The following is a 20,018-nucleotide window of genomic DNA, read 5'->3' on the forward strand; positions in this document are numbered from 1 at the left end:
GCTTAGCGGAAACGCCGGTAAATTTCCTAACCTTAGAGGAAGGATTTTACTCATTTGATTTGACAAAGAAATTGAAAATTATGGTCGGATCAAGGCTAGGTTTGGATTAAAAAGTAAGAAATGACTTTTTTTTGTTTTTATTTAATTTTTTTCGCATTTGTTGATTTTGTGTTAAATTTTTATGACTTAATGATTCGACTCAAAGAATGAAATCGAAAAAGTAAATTTTTTTAATGGGAACTTATAATGTTTTTTAAAAACGACAAAAATAAGTATTACTCCGTACTAAAAAAAGATAGCCGATTGCCTACTCCGCGGCCCAAGTTTCTGTTCCTATCTATCCTCTGGTCTCGGAGACCAACCCACAAGACAATCCAAAACCCATGGCGACTATCGCCGCCGGTTTCGCGTCAATAATTGTCAACCTCAGGGCGTCGAATCGCCGGACCTTAGCCGGCGCCCCGGTGTCCCTCGTGCGCTCGTTAGCAGCCTCCGCCCACTCTCTCAACAACAACAACCGGACGTCACAGCAGAGAAAGAGGTTTCAATCCTCTGCTTTGGTATCACCAGATGTTACACCCTCAACTCCCGCTGCTTCCCCCAGTCGGTACACTAATTTCACCTTCTTATACTATGCGATCATGTTGTACTTGGGTGCCTCGCTGTTTATGTGTAATTTTTAATTATGTTATGCGTTAGAGCATTGATTGTTGCAATTTGCCATTAGTTTTTTTTTTTGCTCGGAGAAAGTTAGTATTGTTAGTGTAGTGAGATTAACCGAGTTGAACTCTTGACCACCTTACTCTTAGCGCCTAGGTGCACGTGCACCCCTAATGCCGTTGGCCCAAAGCTCTCTTGAGCGGTTTTGTTGGGTTTCAAGTTCGTAATTAAGGACAGTTGTGAACTCTGTGCAACCACTAATTATGGGCAGCTCAAGGATTTTAGTTCATTGCTGACAAAAATGTAAAAGACAATTGCTTTTGTATATAAAGCTCATGTAGAATAAACATACTTGTTTTGTGGTTGAAGATTTATTAGATTTTTACCTCTAAGTACAAAAAAGTGACACTTAATTCCCATTAAGGAGACATGAAATACTTAATTACCACTAGGTTCACGTTTACAAAAATACATTTACCATTAATGGAAGTGTCACCCTAGGGTTTTAGAGTATGCAAGGGTCACTAGGGTACCCTAGTATCCTTGGGGGCCCTAAAATCTTAGAGCATCCCCAATGGGGATGTAAAATAGAAGAGGTTGTATAGTTATTTTAGATGAAAAAAGTGGTTAAAAGTTGGTTAGATGTAAAATAGAACCTATGCCTATCCAATGGTGAGATGTAAAAAAAAGATGGATAATTAACAAACTTTCAATCCTTCTTAATTTTCCTCAACTTTCTTAATTCTAATTTAAGTACTACTTCCGTTGAAAAATAATTTTGGTATCCGGTAATCGAGAACTTAAAAAAAAAAATATTTCCGGAAAAAAAAAAATACTTCCGTCCCATATTTTTGTTTTTACTTCTCATCCACTTCAGTTTCACAATTTACTTCGTCCATTTACTCCCATCAATTCTCAACCACGTCATTTAATTGATCCATTTACTCCCCACTCTCAACTATACCATTTACTATAGTCATTTACTCATATCTACTCTCAACTACATCATTTACTGTCATCTACTCTCACCTACATCATTTACTCTCATCTACTCTCACCTACATCATTTACTTCAGTCATTTATTCTTATCTACTCTCAACTACACCATTTACTTACCTTCTATATATACTATCCTCCCCATTATTCATTCTCACACTCAAATCTATATACAGTCTTCTCTTTCCAAAAAAATCATCATGAGCAATTTAACCCACAGAATATTACTGGGAGAATTTGACGGATCTTCCTCCGATGATGATGAGATTGCAATGGCGCAATTGATCATGGCCAGGCAATACCAAAAATTTCAAAGAAGACGCCAACAAAGAGGTCATGTTGGTTCTACAAGCGGTCGAGCCTGGATCCCCCGTGACAGAGTTGCTGCTGACCAACGACTCAATGATGATTACTTTTGTGAGTATCCGCTCTACGACGAAAAGTTGTTTCAGCAACGTTTTCGAATGAGTCGACCCTTATTTCACAAGATCTTGGGCAAACTCCAACAACATGACGTGACGTTCGTCCAAAGGAATGATGCAACGGGAGCTGCAGGTCTTTCTGGTATCCAAAAGATGACAGCAGCTCTGAGGATGATGGCATATGGGACGCCTGCTGATAGTCTTGATGAGTATCTCAAGATTGGAGAAAGTACAGCAGTTGACTCTCTTCAAAACTTCTGTAGAGGCGTTATCTCTATTTTTGAAGCAGAATACCTGAGAAAACCAAATGAAGCAGATACTGCAAGGCTCTTACATGTGGGCAATCAGCGTGGTTTTCCTGGAATGCTAGGCAGCTTAGATTGTATGCATTGGCAGTGGGACAAATGTCCAACTGCTTACCACGGCTTCTTCAGTGGCCGCAGCGGAAAACCCACTATCGTACTTGAAGCAGTTGCATCGTATGATTTGTGGATTTGGCATGCTTTCTTTGGCATGCCTGGGTCATTCAACGATATCAACGTTCTTGATCAATCTCATCTCTTTGATGATCTCAGTGCCGGTCGTGCCCCTCCAGCCCATTTTGTTGTTAACGGGAGTCAGTATGACATGGGGTACTACCTTGCTGATGGTATCTATCCAAAATGGGCGACTCTCGTCCAAACCATTTCTCAACCACAAGGAAGAAAGAAGCAACACTTTGCGAGGATGCAGGAGGCATGTCGCAAAGATGTTGAAAGGGCATTTGGCGTACTCCAAGCGCGCTGGGCAATTGTGAGAGGACCGGCGCGATTCTGGAATGAGGAGGATCTAGGCTGCATCATGAAAACATGTGTCATTTTGCATAACATGATAATTGAAGACCAACGTGATCACGATGCTAGTGATGAAATTACTGAACTTCTTTCTTCCAATCCAATTCAAGTATCGAGAGATATCACTCCTGCATTGGTTGATTTCTTTAAAAATAACCGCAGGATTCGATCAAATGAGGCACATCATTCGCTCCGCAATGATCTTATTGAACACCTATGGGCCCGTAATGGAGATGAAGAATGAGGTTCCCGTGTCTTGTATTTCATTATCGAGTCTTGTATGTCATTTTCTAGTCTTATATTTCATTATCGAGTCTTGTATTTCATTTTCGAGTCTTGTTTTTTATTATCGAGTCTTGTATTTCATTATCGAGTCTTGTACTTCATTAGCTAAATAAAATGCATTTTATTATCGAATAGTACTCAACGATTACATCAAAGTCAAGATTATTACATAATTGCTAAAGACTATTACATATGACAATAAAAAATTATTACAATCAATAATCAGGAAAATCAGGAAAATAACCGTTCGAACTTGAGCTAGCCGTCCATTTAGCCAAGATTTCACCCTTGCGATACTGGTAATAAGCCTTCATTTGGGGGTCTTGAACCAAATCCAAGTCCATTTGCATAATCCTATCTTCCATCTCTTTTTCCTTTATTGCTGCCTTTCTCTCCTCAAGCGCCACCCTTCTCTCATCATTTGTTGTAGACCTTTCCAAAGCCGCGACTCTTCTTGCTTCCATTTCAGCTCTCCTACTTTCCTTGTCAGATGTAGTTTGGTTGAATTTTTCCATCAAGTTTATCCATTCACGTTCTTCATTTCCTGATTTTTTGGTCTTCAATAATTTTGCCTTCGATGCTTTACATCCGGGAGGCCTCTTTCTTGGAGACTGAACACTACCTCCACTCGTAGGATTGCTATCTTCTAATGTAGTCGCTGTGTTTGGAACTTGAGAGAAATCAGGAGAGTCTAAATTTGGATTTTGAGAGAAATCAGGAGATAGCGGGACCGAACTTGTATCCATTTGTGAAGATCTTGGGTCGGACCTGGGTGGGGTTAAATCCGCCCACTTCATACTGTGTTCTAAGATTGCCCAGCAACAATCCAAATTGGCGAAAGGTTTAGTCTCAGTATCTTTGTAATGTCTCTTCGCTAGATCAATCTATACAAATAATAACAAAATAATTTAATTAATTATCAAAATAATAATATTAACAAATTCTTATGAAAACAAAATAATATTATTAACAAAATAATATTATTAACAAAATAATAATACCTCATTTTGTTCTGTCATTCCACTTTGATGTTGCCTTTGAATTTGCCTTAAATATCCACGATATTTGTTGCAAGCCTGCTGGATGACTTGCCATCGAGACTTGATAGAAGCATCCGATCGTACATCGCCTCCTGTGAATTCAGTGTATTTTTTTGCAATCCGATCCCATAATTTAGATCTTGGTTGGTTGGTACCAATAATCGGGTCTTGACTAATGCACAAGTAAGCATTACAAATTGCTTCATCTTGATCGGAGTTGAACGATTTTCCTCTCGCACTACGACTTCCTTCTGCCATAATTAATACACTATTTTTTTTGGAGAGTGTTTGTGGAGAATGAATAAAAATTTTGTTGTCTAAAATTCTATTAAGACACATTTATAGGCAGGGGAAAAAAATGGACCGTTACAAATTTTTTTCAACACCCAAACAGCCGTTGGGTCACCAACGGTCGGATTTTAATAAAAAAAAAAAAAAAAAAAAAGACCAACGGTCGGATTCCAACCGGTGTCCAACTTTACTCTTTCTCTTCTTTTAATCTTTTATCATCTGTTCTCTCTCTCTCTCTCTCTCTCTCTCTCTACGAAGACAGACTCCACCCCTCCTCTCTCCTCTCAAACCAGACGGCTCCTCTCTCTCTCTCTCTCTCTCTCTCTCTCTCTCTCTCTTTCTCTGTAGCAGACTCCCCTCTCTCTCTCTCTCTGGCGTCCAACCCAGCCCTCCTCTCCCTTTCTCTGAACCGAAGGGAGAAATCCTAGACAGAAAGGCACAGCCGGCCAGAGTTTCAGAAGGGTACAGCCGGCGAACAGCCGGCGGCATGCGCCGTCCATGGATCGTCAAGAATCGGGGTACGAGACGGTCATCTCCGGATTCCGGCGTGTTCTACCGGATTCCGGCGTGTTCTTCCAATTTCCGATGCCTTTCCGACGAAATCAGGTAACCTCCGGCTGTCCAAAATTCTGGTATTTCAGTTGGATTGGATGATTTTGGTGACCTGTAATTTATAGCTGCAGCCAAAAGGAGATGTAAATATACATCTCCCTTTCCATTTGTGCTATTTTCCATCTCCAAAATTGCTATTTTACATCCCCATTGGAGCAGTTTTTTTTACATCTGGGTTGTATTATAAGTATAGCACCTGGTTTTACATCCCCATTGGGGATGCTCTTAGGGTAGCATATGGTTTTAGGGTACCCTAGGGTTTAGGTTTACGCGCTTTCATAGAACCCTTGGGTTTGGTTTTAGGCACTTTCAAAGGGGTTTTAGGGTGCACTTTCCTATTATAGGGTTTTAGCGGTTTAGGCACTTCCATAGGATACCTAAGGGTTTAAGCATTTTTATAGGGTACCCTAGGGTTTAGGCACTTTCATAGGGTGCCCTAGGGGTTAGGCAATTTAAGGGTTTAGGGTTTTAGGCACTTTCATAGGATTTCAGCGTTTCATTAATTAGATGAGACCCGGTGGGAATTACTTTCTATTTTCTGGACCTAGAGGTAAAAGGCCCAAGATTTATTAGGCCTAGTTCATTTTGTTTTGTTGAGCTATATTATTGACTTACTCACAGATGTAAGTTAATTTTCATTTACTTTAGATACGCATGAATAAGTTCAAGTGAATTTTCATTTTCTTTAGCTGCATTTATGATTCCGTGCCAGCAATAGTAAAGAAAAATTAATTTAGATGTAGGAGTAAAAAGATACGAACTTTTAGTGCATTTTTTGTACCCGGTATAGTGGAGCCCCTCCCACCACTAATGCGTTTGGTGAGAGAAAAACTAAGAAGACATGATTGATTTTGGTTGTAACCTACTTTAGTTGAATTCAAGGTGCCAAATTAGATTGCTCTTCTGATAAAAAAAAAATTAGATTGCTCTTTAGTAGTTTTGTTTTCGTTAGAGTGGAAAGTCAGTGTTCCAATTTACGCTATTTACGATTTCAGGTTCTTTAAAAGTGCTGCTGTAAGTCGATTGTGTAGAAACGTCCTTCAAACATGGTTGAACTTCAACATTGGCAGTGATGAAGGAGGAATTAGGCTTCAAGAGGTCAAAATTAGTTTTGGAAAGGGAAAAAGGGTTAAAATCTAAAAAGTTGGATTTCTTGATTACAACAAGAATTATCTTATAATTAAACTGAAATTGTTAGGTAACACAAGAAAAAGTGGAATGATGTGAGATTTTTGGAGGGATATTCATGAAATACGAAGTAGTATGAAGGAACGTTAAACACCTGGCGGGCTATTTGATATGTATTACAGCCTTTAAAGGGACTTTGAAATTTCTAAGGGTACCTACGCCCCTGAACATAGGGTATACAATTTATTTGGATACCAAATGTCTCTTGGATTATAACATACGAATCCACAGAATGTGTCATAGTCTTCCATTTCACTCATAGTCATATATCTAGGTGATTAAACTTGGTGAGGCATAATATCACCTCTGCTATGGATGAACACTTACTAACAATGCTCAATTAAAGCTTGAGCTGCTACATGTTAGTTTGATGTGAGATGCATATGATTTCACATTTGCTTTACCATTTAATGGCTTTTGTTTCGATTTGCTGATGTTTAGCCCTTCATTTTCTTCCAGTTATCCCGAATATCATCGCTTGCTTCCTTGCCCCTCAGAAAATCGTCCGCCACGAGTTGAGCACTTAGTTGTATCTGTTGGAGGGCCTGTTCTGGAATATGTTTGTAAAGCTTTGGATCTTCCTCCATCGTGAGTGCTGCCTCATTTTTAGAGTATCTTGAGTTGATTCTCATATAAATATCTACAGTGGCCCCTACTTACAACAAGCCATTAACCAGGATAATTATTGAATAAAAAAGTCTTTCCATTTAAGGTATGTTGCAGATCTTATCCATTTTGGAGCCGTGTATTATGCCCTTGTATGCCCTGAGCCGCCTCCAACTGCAACACCAGAAGAAATTAGAATATTTAAGGAAGCTACAGCTCCATCAGTTCTGATGAAGAGATCTTCCATTAAAGGGAAAACTGTTCGAGAAGCTCAAAAAACTTTTCGAATAACTCATGTTAACGAGTTTGTTGAAGCTGGAACTTATTTAAGGGTGCATGTGCACCCAAAACGCTCCCCAAGGTTACGTATTAGTTATCATCCTTTACGATTATTAGCTTTATTGTTACAATAGCTTGGCTTCTTTTGACATTTCTGTGTTGTTCAGGTGTTATGAGATTGACTGGAAATCAAGAATCATTGCTGTAACTGAATCCTACGTTGTTCTTGATAAACCAGCGGGTACATCGGTATGTAAATGTTCCATTTATTATCCATCTTTTCTTTTGATGTGACGTTGGCAAAGTTGTGACATGATTATGTGGTGATCTCATAGTGAAGCACTTGTACTTAAGGAAATTAGGTGCATCATGGCTTTTCTGCTCTGATGTAAGATATGACTTATGGTTGGTTGTATGTAAGGAAATTTCTAGTCATTTTCAATGTGTTTTTGTTACCCCTTGGTTCTGATTCCAACGATTCTGCCTCAATTTTCCTGATTGCAAAGCAAAGATGTTGTGAGAGCAAAACTAAGCTTCAACTGTGGGAATTTCCAACTTATTGCAATGAAATGACCTTATCTTTTTAATCTTTTTCTTTCTTTATCTATATTTTCTCTTGCCATTGGAGGGGACAAAACAACAAGAATAAATATCAATCCGTATATTGTTATATATATTCGTCTTTATGTTTATGTCGACCAATCAATCAAAACAATGCATTTCGTGATGTCAAAATCCAACTTTTATATTTGAGCAGCACAATTCATTGTTTTTCCATTGTTCTTTTCAAAGGGTTTAGTGTTACTTGCCAGAATGCATAAATTCTCAGCTGGCTAGCTGATAGAGTTTACATGGGCTTCTTTCTTCAATTTCCCACAATTTCCCCCCCTATCCATTGATTTTGTATTTTGTACCTTACCGATAGCTGACTGCACACCTCTATTTTGATTAAGGTAGGAGGAACTACAGACAATCTTGAAGAAAGTTGTGCAACCTTTGCTACTCGAGCCTTGGGATTTACAGAGCCACTTAAAACTACCCATCAGATAGATAATTGCACTGAAGGCTGGTATGATATTTCAACTGGATTAAAATAGTTGTGTGTTTCGGCATTTTATAACGAGTATTTGTTAATCTCTTCCTATCTATTGCAGCCTTGTGTTAGCTAGAACGAAGGAGTATTGTTCAGTATTCCATGGAAAGATCAGAGTAAGTTGGTGAATTCATTTTCTGATTTACAGAGTACATTGTGACATATCCAGTGAAGAGCTGCAGCCCAAAGTGTGTACATCACATCCCATAAGGGGGACAACGCCCATCCAAGATGAAATTTATGTTGTTTTAGCTGTGAACTATTTCTTTTACATTTCTGCTTCGGTCCCTTCCCTCTGAAGCTTTGTATTGTCTATCATCAGGACAAAAAGGTGAAGAAGTTGTATCTAGCTCTTGCTGCTGCTCCTCTTCCTGTTGGAGTAATTACCCACTATATGCGGCGTGTCAATATGGCTCCAAGACTTATTTCGGAAGGTAACCAGCTCTGTTAATCCACACATTCGTTTTATACATTTTACTAGGGTTTGTGGCTAGAGTATGTCTGTTGGTACTACCATACTGCAATGGATGAATGGTATGACCTGGATAGATGTGATCATTTTTTGTGTATTCTTAGACTTGACTGAATTAAAAGTGCTTAATTGCATTTGGCTAATTTGCAAGATATTAGAGATTAGGAAATAGTATGATTCTCTCTCTCTTTATTTTTCTTTTTTCGGAGGCTTCCTCAAGTAGTGTGGAAGTTTTTCCTCAAGTTATGCATACACCATGAAAAGTCACTTGATACAAACCCTATCATTGGAGGCTTCTGTGGGTGTTGCTATAGGAGAGAATAAATTAGTTTTCAAACATTTTATGGTATTTCCTGTTTTAAAATGACAACAATGCATGGTGCTGTATAAATTGCTGAATGGTCTTTCTGAGTGGTGGTGTTGTGCAGAAACAACTTCGTCTTTCTCCTTTTCTGATTGGTTCAGCTTTAAAATTGTTATGCCATGCAGAATTCATTAAGGGATGGCCCTTGTGCCAACTTGAGGTCTTGGAATGCAAGAAGGTTCCATGGCCAAACTCTGTAACCGAAGCGAAATATTGTGTTGAAGACTGTGGGTGGCCTTCGAAAGATTTTGCATATGAATGTAAAATAAACCTTTTGACAGGTCGGACGCATCAGGTACTTTGTTTTAGGCCCTTTTTGGTTTGATTGCTACTATTGTTGGATCCTTTGGTAACATATTTTCATAAGCAATGAGAGTGGACAATTGCAGCATATGTTGCGTCACTATTGTTTGGTTTTGGGGCAGCTCAAACTCACAAGTGGTTCTGATAAAAAAATTTCACAAGTGGTTACAAATTTTCACAGTTATTTCCCCCAATCTTGTTGAGGAATGTCCTAAAATACAATGCTTTATTTGAAGTGAGAGAAAATACTTGCAGTTCCAAAGGCATCGAGTAGAAGAGGGCTTTGGTGGCAAAAAACACAGCAAATTGCAAGATTTTTATTTTCACTTGTTGTGAGAGCCTCATTCGAAATCATTAACATTATGATTTCAGCTACTATCATTAGTACTTTGACAATATCTAGTTATTTGTTCCAGATTCGAGCACAATTGGCCGCTTGTGGAGCGCCAATAGTGGGTGACTCAATGTACATGCCTGCTGCAATTGCGGAAATGATCAGTCCTGCAGTTAATCCATTTGGCAAGTACAAGCGTCAGTACCCAATTGAGAATGATGAAGCAGTTTCTATCCAGGAGCGTGTTGCATATCATGGGAAGGAACCCAGTGTTGCTATTGGTCTTCAAGCTTGTCAGATTTCCTGGGATGATGGGGAGCACTTTTATGAGGCTGGATCACCCTGGTGGAGATAGGAAGACCACAGATGCACGTATAGAGAAGGGCCACCTAGAAAAATCACTTTCCATAATCAACAACAAACTCTTCATGGCCACACTTGTTGGAGGAACCTCGTCAAAACTCAAGAAGGAAGTTATTTTAGAACCAAAAGGAATTTGCAGTGCTATCCAGCACCACAGTTGATTTAGGGGATGCAGTGGCTCAGACTTGGTTCAACTGTCACCTGAATTTACCATATCATTTCATGTGTCCGTAGAAGCAAATGTTGACTCAAAATGGTTAGAGGACAGCATGTCAAATGAAAATGGGTTTGGGGATGAGTGGCACAATACAATTGAAGTTCTTCTTACGCGTATCTATTCTTGTAGTCCTGAGGGTCTCTTTTAAGGGTGTTTAGACAAAAGAGTAAGTAATGATACTGAAGGAATTGATCGTTCAGTAAAATTGTATGGGCACCAAAGGGCATAGATGATAGAACGTGCCGCAAGATTGATTTTTTAAGAAAGAAGTGAATGATAATTTGCATTTTGCCTTCATTTCTGCTGAAATATCATCACAAGCTTACTTGCTATTTCCTCGACATCAAAGTACTGCGAGCCTTATGTCCAGAAATGTATTGTTTATACCACATTGCAGATAGTTTTGGTGTTCTCTTGAGGGTGGTATAATCAACATGGTGAAGCCCGAATCTTATCGTATATCCAGATATCCACTCAAAGTTGTCAAGCAAGGACCAGGTGAAGTACCCTCTCACATCTGCTCCTTTCCTACTCATTTAAATGCAGAAGCTAGCTTCAATATTCGTTTAAGCTTCAGGTTTCAATTCCAGCAATTGGAAAATATAGACAGTATCTTTGAGTCACTCTCTAACTGATTTTGGGGATTGTAATTCGTACCTTATAGCTCTTGCTAGGGCATCCAAGTAACCATTCATATACTGCACTCGTTTGACATCGTTGAGGGAAACCTCGATTGTTGTGTTGGGATTGTTCATCTCACCGAACCCTACACAACCATAAGAAACTTATGAAACACTCATAGCCAAAACTTTTCAGAAAGCGCTTCAAAATTGTTCTTCACTGACCGTTTTCTGTAATGAACATTGGTATGTTGTTGTATCTGTCCTTTATGTATGACACAATTTTTTCCATTCCTTTGGGGTAAACATATAGCCAATCCACTGCAGTCTACATGGTTGACAACAGGTTTCATTAATTTGGGAAATGCTGCAGTCCTAAGTTTAGGTTATAAGAACTATGAAGTATACGTACAGATTCTCCAATAAGGTTTCCATCCTTTAGAGCAGTTCGTAGAATTAATCCTTCTGTCCTGGAATTTCCTGGTCCCCGTTCACACACAGAGAATAAGCAGTCTTTGATGTAGAAACTAGTATAATGGTTTATGCCTATAAAATCTGACCCCCTTTTCATTTTCTCCAAATCTTTTTCCGAAAAATTGGGCAGAATGGATCCCAGAATCTTATGCATTTCTTCCGGGTATTTTCCTAGTATAATCGGATCTAAGAACCTGCAAATTCATGTTCTTCAATTACTTGTTGGTCATGCTTATGTCAATATATTAGGAATGCGGTAAGATTTTAGATTTCTTACCAGTTCATGTAGAAAGATTGAGCTCTCTCAGCTGCCAACTTGTCTTCTAAGGAGCTGGTGATGGGTTCAAACCATATGGCATTCATAACAATGCCAACACTTCCTCCTTGTGTTTTCTGCCGGTGTAGCAAGATAGAACAGTTTGGTTACGCAAATGTTTTTGGTACTTGGTTTCTGTATCCAAAGAAATTTGAGACTGGAAACAAATGCGTGTATGTCAACAATTTTCATTGCCCAAATAAGTTGCTTGTTTTAAAATTTCAACCATAGGGGAAACAAAAGAAAGTGTTTTTGTCTTGTTTTCAAAATGAGTTTCCAATCACTGCTCCCTCCTCCAGCTACCTCCTTCGACCACTCCCTGTGAGAATAGGTAAGAGTTTTATTGATGTTTCAGACCTTTTGCACACCTGATTATATGGATTATGGTTCTAGGCATTTGACCCCACCACTCACAGATCCTGCCTTAGCTTCCACCCACTCCCTCTCCAACCGCCAACCCTACCTTCAAACCTGCTCTTGTTTTGAAAACAAGTTCTTGAAACATGTGTAGCGAAAACATGTTTCCTGTTATTTGCCAAAAGAAAATAGAAAACAAAAAACTGACGTGTGCGAAGAGTAACAGGGTTTTGATTAATGTTTCTAGACCCAAGCTGTAGTTGATTTCGCTCTGCAAAAAGGGTGGAGGAGGGGGCGACCAAGCGTTGTCACCCTCCCTTCTTTGGAGGTGACCACTCAAGACACATGGCAGATGACGAAAGGGACCAAAGAGCCATAGCAACTACCGCCCTCCCCAAGCAAGCAGTCAGTTGGCAGGAACTTGAGGGGAGGGTGCTTGGTTAACACGACTCAAATTTATGACCTCTCAGGGCCCAAACCCTATGGGAGTAACCCATTGAGCACCAAGATGCTACTACCATGGGTGGTTGAAGCTATAGTTCATGATCAGAAAAATATGTGCATATATTTGTTGCGATACCTTGTATTTAGTTTGGTAGAGATCAAAAGCAGCTATGTGGGACAGAATAATGTTATGGGCAGCAATAAAAGGCTCTCTTTCTGAATCGCCGTTGCTGCAATTCCCAAAGGAACCCGAACAGTGAGATGGGGGGTAGATGCCGGACCTGTAACCGCGAATTACTGCAACGTTGGGCTCATTGAAGGTAACCCAGTGCTCGACTCTGTCCCCAAAATATTTGAAACATATATCTGCATAGTATCTGAAATCATCTCTGGAAAACATACGGTCTCCGTTAGTTAAAATAATTCCAGGCTATGAAGCACAAAAATTTAATTTTAACGACACCTGTATAGGATACACATCGGACACATCCGATGGTGTACCTTCTCCTTTTGTTATTAGTTTCTCGGTTGACACATTAGAGACAGCTTGAAAGTGTGTCTTGTGCCAAAACATCTCACCTTAGATGCACTAGGTTGTTGATGAGTTTAGTGGATTGCTGGGTTCTTCTTCTTTGTTGGAATCATTATGCAAGTGGAAAATGTGTTGAATGATGTTTACTTGTGCCTGGAAGGTTTTCCATGTTGAATTTTTGTTATTGTTATTAGTTGTGGTTTGTGTGGGATTCAGGTACGTAACAAGTACCTTATCCTGGTTTTGGAAAAGCATTGTCCCTTTCCATGCCTTCTGAATTTTCGTGTCTTGTATCCATGTACATGCTTCTTAGGTCTGTCATTAACCACAAGATGGAACCATGGCAAGAGTATTTCCCATTACAAGGTTGTATAACTCATAAATTTTTTATCAGAAGTGAATAATTTGCGCCATTACATTCTGGCATTATTGCGTTACTGATCATAGCCATTTTTTTTCTCTCTCTCTCTCTCTCTCTCTCTCTCTCTCTCTCTCTCTCTTGCAGGAAATTAGTCTCTTTTCTTTTTAAAGAACTATTTTTCTAACAATTTGTTGATGCATCAAGTGTCACAGCATGATTTACTATGAAAACAAACAAACAACTACAGGAGGGTATAAGAAGACACGACTTACTGCACTTTTGGGCTTAGCGAAGCTCCATATCTATCTTCTAGTTCTTGAGGGATGTCGTAATGAGTTAATGTCACAAATGGCTGGATCCCTAAACCCAAAAATTGAAGTTCTTACAAGTAGCAGAAAATAAATGAACCTGATTTTTTCTCTCAATGATTAAACTCAAACCTTTATGTAAGAATGAAGTTGTTACCGGTAGCGAAAAAACATAAACCTGAATTTTTTCTCAAGAATTTAATTCAAACCTTTATGCAAGAGCGAGTCAATGAGCTTGTTATAATGTCTGATGCCTGCCATGTTCACTTTCCCAAACCTGCCCCCTGTTTCCAAAGTTGAGAATGCCAATGAGCTTTTGATAATGAAATTTGGAAGAAATGCAAGTAGTTGTTGTATAACTTGTATCAAAATTGAAGTTTTTTCAGGCCAGTTCATATGGCTCCGGCTTTGATTGGGCTCTCCGCAAGTGAGCGGTGAGATTAGGCCTCCAAGATTAGTCGAGATGCACGTAAACTGGACTGGACAACCTGAGTTAGTAAAAAAATGAATTGAAGCTTTGTCTTGGAAGAGTGTAAAACTTACTAGGTAGAACTCTGGCCCAAGATATAGAGAATCGATAGCTATTGACTCCAATGTCTTCCATGAGATCTGAATCCTCCTGATTTCAATCATCACAAACCAAATCTTTTTCTAAAAGCCAAATTTTCGAGGAAACTAAACGTACATTCATAAACAAAACAGTACGAAACGTATACACACTAACACATGGATGTAGTTTGGAAAACCACGGTGTCTCTTGAGATTGTTAGGGAATACAATCACGTAGTGTGCCCAACCAATACTGGTCAGGTATTTATCTTGTTGGTATAAAAAGAGACAAGGTGGATACATGACTACTCATTATACATTGATTTGGCACGACCGTGTTTTTAGAACACTCGTGCTGTTTCTCTTGGTTTTTTTTCCCCTATAAACTGTAGACAAAAGTCAAGTTGTTTCTCTTATTTGGCTTTATGTGCGGAGAGACTTTTAAAGGCTTTTTGGTCAAAAGACTCAAAAAGCTACAAAATCGAAAAGTTTGTTTTTAATCCGGACTATGGACTATTGATTGTTGAGATGGACGGTCCGGATACCATAAAAATTCTCACACGATCCTCACAGAGAAGAATCCTTGTAGAGGATCCGGCACCTTGATTTTATTTTCTAATTATATTAGTCACATAGTCTTGTACAGTTTTATGTGTATCTGATTTTTAAAGGATTCCATGTGTCCTGTGAGATTAGGATTTTGGAGCAAGCTGGTGATGCATTTGTCTGTCCTGTGTGATTGTCTTCTGACTACTGAGTTATAGTGTGTGTTAAAAGCTCTCTATAGAGTGTATGTAGCTCACTTTGGCGAGATCCATTTTCAAACTAATTGTCGCTATACTGAGTCGACACATTTGTCTAATAATTCATTCTCTAATTCACGATGACTATTGAGTTATCACCCGATCATGTGACTGTTACTGTCCAATCAACTTATCAACAGATGCATCATGAATAGTTCAAATTATGATGTTAAGCTCGAGATGAACCAATAATGACACACTACACTCCGATTATGATTCGTCGCAATACGATATTGCTATCTGTTCCGATTATGCATGGAACTGTACGTGTTGGATGAAAGATTTCTGTATCTGGCGAAAAAATTTCTAAACTCAAAAAACAAAAAATTGTGCACTGCGCGGGCGGGGGACAAGAAAGGAAGATCCCGTTCTAGTTGCATAAAAAATTATCGCATGGCCTCCACCACCACCACTACCAGTGGACCATGTACACTCACTCCGAGGCTTAATCGTTGCGGGGTACGAACTTTATGCATCTTCCGACTTACGTGCTATTCTGACCATTTACGTAGCGATAAACTATGCGGTAGCCGGACATTATCATTCACCTTTCGTTTTGTGGAGAGTATCACATGGTAATGTCACATGATACTCCCGGAGTAGTAAATAATTGGCAACTACATTTGTGCCCCTTCCCACACTAAAAAACAAACCAGTGTATTGTTCAGAATGAAGGCTAGAAGATAACTCATAAACCGAGGGAAAAAAGAGAGAGGAACTTTTGATAGGAGGTGCTTCACAAAAGTGCTACACACATAACGGTTGTATAAAACATAATACACAACGAATTTTTAGCTGTCCATTGATGTAGTAAATGATCAGAATTCGCTCAAACTCTTTCTTAAAAAAAAAAAAAAAACTTTTCCATAAAAGAGTTATTTGGTCATCAATTAAAACAAAGAGGATATGCGAATTTAACTGTTGAATGTGACGCGCGAACCAACAAAATCATGATCTGGTCCATCACACACGGAGATTTGAAAATGGACCGGCTTTTCTGCGGTCCAACCTCGGATTGAACAAATCAGTTGCATCTCATACATTTATTTCTACAATTTGGCCAGATATGATAAGGAAATTGATATTCGCGCTACACTTTTTATTGATGGCGCTTCACTTTGTTAAAAATGGAGCGCTATCAGTAAAAAATGGAGCGCAAAAATTAGTTTCCATATGATAAATACTCCGTCCAGAACGAATAGACTACTGATTAGAGGTTTTTTAATGAATCTGAAGGATTAATTCTTTATTTTTTATTGTAAATGTTTGAAATTGCATGGACTACTAGATCGCGGACAAGCCAAATTCTATAAAGTTACACTAGAGTTTTGGGGGTGACGCGCCACTGCCTGCACCTTCATCCGTCGGTCCCTTTCTGTGGATGGATGGAAGGAGCGTTTGACGCCCGGTTATGTTCACCCCTTAAATTTTACTCTTCTTCGAATAGACAACACATTACTATGGTTTATTGTTTTAAATGCTACGTATTCTCAGTAATTGATTTAACAAGCCTACAGACTTTTAATCTCAATTTTACGTGAAGAATGTAACGCTAAGTGAGCTTCTTCTTCTTTTTTTTCCTTGGGTGGTGTGTACAAAGAACAGGGACATAGTCAACGCGAGCTGATGACTCGCGCTTACTAGGAATTCCTCGTAGAATGCTTAAGTGAGCTTCACCACTTATCCACCACTACTACTGGTGCCAATTGTGGCAGCAGTAGAAGAACGCAAATTCTCGAAGGAAGAAAGTTTACCAGATAACGGTGGTAATGATCAACGGCAACATCCCCATTAGTCCCATCCAATATATTACCTGTAAGAGGCCCCCAAATACTACTGTAATTGAGATGAAAATCAATACTCAAATTGAAACAGTACAAGAGTCTTAACATGGAGGGCACTCTCACCAGGTTTATGGGAGAAAACATCCCAGTTATTGAGGCCTTTTCCATCACTTAAGAAAGCTCCTTCAAACTGAAAAAAAAAAACCACCATTGAAACAACAAAAATAGAGAGAACCCGACTAGATTGACTTAAGTTTGCACTCTGAGGGGGGTTTTTGGAGTATTGAGCGGAGAGAGTAGATAGAGAAATAAAAGTAATAGTTGGGTTGAAAACTTATTAGGAACCGTACACAAAGAAAAAGAGTTGGGTCTCTAGACCCGAACCGAACATAGTGCTGCTGTTTTAATTCTAAAATGGGGAAGTCGTACGTTTAAATCTTAAGCGGCAGACTGATGGACAACCTAGGCTTAGGTTGGTAAGCTGATATATGGGTGATCCGGTACGTGTATTGAGGGATTTGAAATGCTCGGACACCCTTGTAACAAGAAAAAAAATTGACCACAAACATTATTCGAACGGTCCTAAGGTTTTGACCAGTACGAAAGGTGTAATATTGATCTGGACACTGTCTGGGAGAGAGCTCGGTGAAATAGACATGCCTATGTTTTGAGACAGATAAAAGAAGGTTAAAGAACCTGATAAGCAGAGGATGCAGTTCCAAATAGGAAGTCGCTGGGAAACGGAGATGGATTTTCCCTTTCTTTCATGGTTATGAGATTACAAGATACCATGAGACTAGAAAAGCACATCTCAAGCAGAAAGAGAACATGAAACAACAGTGCAACGTGCATGTTGCCCAATATTGTCCACAGAGAGAGAGAGAGAGAGAGAGAGAGAGAGAGAGATAAGGTCCCAGTATAGTTGAGAGGGGTATAAATAGAGAAGCACATCTAAGATCCACAATGTGACCTATTCTGTCAAAACAGGAACGCGAAAAAGACAAATGAAAAATAGCACAATCATACAAGAACACAAAAAAATTAGGTAGCCTCTCTCCATGGACAAGATTGACAGAGGAAATTCATTGTGAACTAAGAGATAGAATATAATGAGCATGCGACATCTTTAACTCTCCATCACGTTAAATCCCGAAGTCCCAGAACACCCATTATACACACGAAAACCTTGCATTACAAATTACGTCAAACGTAGGCAATGGTTTTGAAAATTGGCAACGGGCAAACGCGTGGATACCCTCGCTACTTGCCCATTAATCGAATCGTGCAGATTGCAAACATGTTATAATAATTGATTGTAATCTGGGTGGAACTCGAGACACAACTGCAATGCTGTTTTTAGTCACTGTTGGCGTAGCCAATTTCCCAATCAATCCTAATACATCAACAGTAAAAAAAAAAAAGTGCAATTGCTAACAATGGTTAGAATGGGGCCAAGGCAGGCTCATTTGCACCTTTCAAGTAAGCAAGAAGACAGAGCCCTCTCACACATGGGGTACTTTCACACTTTCACTTGAGGTAAACTGTATTGACAGAAGGCTTCGGGAATGGGAAGTGCAGCAATCTGAAGAATTGATTTTGAGATTACAATCAGTTATTTTGGGTCAATCCAAACGGGATGAGCTAAGGTGGAGATGGGCTTCAGATAATTGCTTTTCAGTTAAATCAGTCTATAACAAATGGGAGCAATTGGGATTTTCAAACAATTGGGTAATGGGATCGATTTGGAAGAACATTAGCCCCCCAAAGGTGGAAATCTTTTCGTGGTTGGCTCTCTAAGATAGAGTGGCATCGAGAACGGTACTTTTCCATAGAGACTTGCTTCCCGTAGGCCAGTCGGTGTTGTGCCCACGCTGTTCATTACACCTTGAATCGCCTGAGCATCTATTCTTACTGTGCCAATTTTCTTGGGAAGTTTGGTCTCTGGTGTTGGACTAGTGGCATGTCTTTTGGGTGTGCCCTGCCTCCCTTTTAGATCTGTTTAATTGGTGGCTGGGTATGGGTTTCAAAAATCTGGAGGAATATCTATGGGAAACAACATTCCATGCCACTACATGGTCTTTATTAAGGGCGGAGCCAGAAATTCTTGGCAGTGGGGTCAATTTCCTATAGCACAAAAAAATTTTGTTTCATACTACTTGATAGTAAAAAAAAAACGTTGAAATGGTAAACAAAAAGGAGTTAAGTAGATATTTTTGGGGTTTTTTTTGGGGGGGAGAAATGAGGATATTTTACTTTGCCCTCTTTTTTTCCTCAAGTTCCAAACTTCTAAACGGACTGGGGCAAATTGTAATGTAAAAGTGGGGTCAAGTAAGCAATTTTGGGGTGAAAACTATAACTATCTCCATTGTAATTTGGAAGGCAGGGGGGTCGGATGCCACCCCTTGTCTCAAGGTGGCTCCGCCCCTGGTCTTTATGGTTGGCAAGGAATGATCTTGTGTTCAAGAATATTTCTTGGCATGTAGAGGATCCTGGGGAGTTAATTAAAACCAGGATAGCAATGTGGGTTAAAGTGAAGTTCGACATAAAGGTGTACTCGGTGGAAAACTTTAAGGAATATCTTGATGGCGTGAGGAAGGTCAAATTGTAATGTATTAATTTGAGGAGTGGGGTGGTCCAATTTTCTATTGGACGATCCTCTATACCTTTGTGCTTTGTTTTGGGTCTTTTACTCTCTTTTGCTCGTAAGCGTTTTGTGCTTAACGAGTTTTCCTCTCGATGTACCCCTTTCGAGCTAATAAAATCTTCATTTTGCCGAGAAAAAAAAACTGTATTGACAAAGTTGGTAAATTGCTAAAAGGGTAAGTAGTAATTGACATTGACAGCATAAAAGACTAGAGAGGCAGTGACAAGACAAATGACAGTGGAATGGAACTGACAAAACATGAACGATTCAGAATGAAAGTAAGAACATGCGAAATGGGGGACATAATCTTGGAAGATCGATCATGGGAAATTATGTGAAGTCCCAAGTCCTTATAAAGCTTTTTGGCTCCATCACTGGTGGGGAGTCGGGATGTCCTACAGCATCCCCAAATCCAGAGCCAGCCGGCCTGCTGTGCGCTAGGCCTCAGAAGTGGTTATTGTTGGGAT

The 20,018-nt window shown here is 39.4% G+C and overlaps 3 protein-coding genes across 3 annotated transcripts; 1 reads left to right on the forward strand and 2 right to left on the reverse strand.

Moving 5' to 3' along the window:
* Positions 1-304: 304 nt before the first annotated feature.
* Positions 305-10,656, forward strand: LOC131311045 (RNA pseudouridine synthase 6, chloroplastic). Its single transcript, XM_058338364.1, has 9 exons — positions 305-607; positions 6,788-6,916; positions 7,041-7,295; positions 7,381-7,462; positions 8,167-8,282; positions 8,368-8,422; positions 8,629-8,740; positions 9,268-9,437; positions 9,862-10,656. Exons 1-9 carry the CDS (start codon positions 384-386, stop codon positions 10,132-10,134), a joined length of 1,416 nt encoding a protein of 471 aa, XP_058194347.1. The 5' UTR covers positions 305-383; the 3' UTR covers positions 10,135-10,656.
* On the reverse strand, positions 3,299-4,720 carry LOC131311081 (uncharacterized). The gene is made up of 2 exons (XM_058338406.1): positions 4,199-4,720; positions 3,299-4,081 (listed from the first exon to the last, which is right to left on the reverse strand). Exons 1-2 carry the CDS (start codon positions 4,574-4,576, stop codon positions 3,413-3,415), a joined length of 1,047 nt encoding a protein of 348 aa, XP_058194389.1. The 5' UTR covers positions 4,577-4,720; the 3' UTR covers positions 3,299-3,412.
* LOC131311017 (beta-glucosidase 46-like) lies at positions 10,624-18,270 on the reverse strand. Its single transcript, XM_058338332.1, has 12 exons — positions 17,604-18,270; positions 17,031-17,097; positions 16,878-16,936; positions 14,315-14,390; positions 13,981-14,055; positions 13,736-13,823; positions 12,707-12,959; positions 11,731-11,846; positions 11,392-11,647; positions 11,205-11,307; positions 11,017-11,125; positions 10,624-10,887 (listed from the first exon to the last, which is right to left on the reverse strand). Exons 1-12 carry the CDS (start codon positions 17,856-17,858, stop codon positions 10,689-10,691), a joined length of 1,656 nt encoding a protein of 551 aa, XP_058194315.1. The 5' UTR covers positions 17,859-18,270; the 3' UTR covers positions 10,624-10,688.
* Positions 18,271-20,018: the final 1,748 nt, after the last annotated feature.

The sequence above is a fragment of the Rhododendron vialii genome, chromosome 2a (assembly GCF_030253575.1).
Source record: "Rhododendron vialii isolate Sample 1 chromosome 2a, ASM3025357v1".
NCBI lineage: Eukaryota > Viridiplantae > Streptophyta > Magnoliopsida > Ericales > Ericaceae > Rhododendron > Rhododendron vialii.

Excerpts from the sequence above, each read along its gene's own strand:
- LOC131311045 (XM_058338364.1), top strand. The coding sequence starts at position 384 with ATGGCGACTATCGCCGCCGGTTTCGCGTCAATAATTGTCAACCTCAGG. Across the intron at positions 6,917-7,040 it reads GCTTTGGATCTTCCTCCATC|GTATGTTGCAGATCTTATCC; the intron begins GTGAGTGCTGCC and ends TTTCCATTTAAG. Across the intron at positions 7,296-7,380 it reads CACCCAAAACGCTCCCCAAG|GTGTTATGAGATTGACTGGA; the intron begins GTTACGTATTAG and ends TGTGTTGTTCAG.
- LOC131311081 (XM_058338406.1), bottom strand. The coding sequence starts at position 4,576 with ATGTGTCTTAATAGAATTTTAGACAACAAAATTTTTATTCATTCTCCA. Across the intron at positions 4,082-4,198 it reads GAATGACAGAACAAAATGAG|ATTGATCTAGCGAAGAGACA; the intron begins GTATTATTATTT and ends TTATTTGTATAG.
- LOC131311017 (XM_058338332.1), bottom strand. The coding sequence starts at position 17,858 with ATGTGCTTCTCTATTTATACCCCTCTCAACTATACTGGGACCTTATCT. Across the intron at positions 16,937-17,030 it reads TGTTTTCTCCCATAAACCTG|GTAATATATTGGATGGGACT; the intron begins GTGAGAGTGCCC and ends GGCCTCTTACAG. Across the intron at positions 14,391-16,877 it reads ATCATTACCACCGTTATCTG|GAGGATTCAGATCTCATGGA; the intron begins GTAAACTTTCTT and ends GATTGAAATCAG.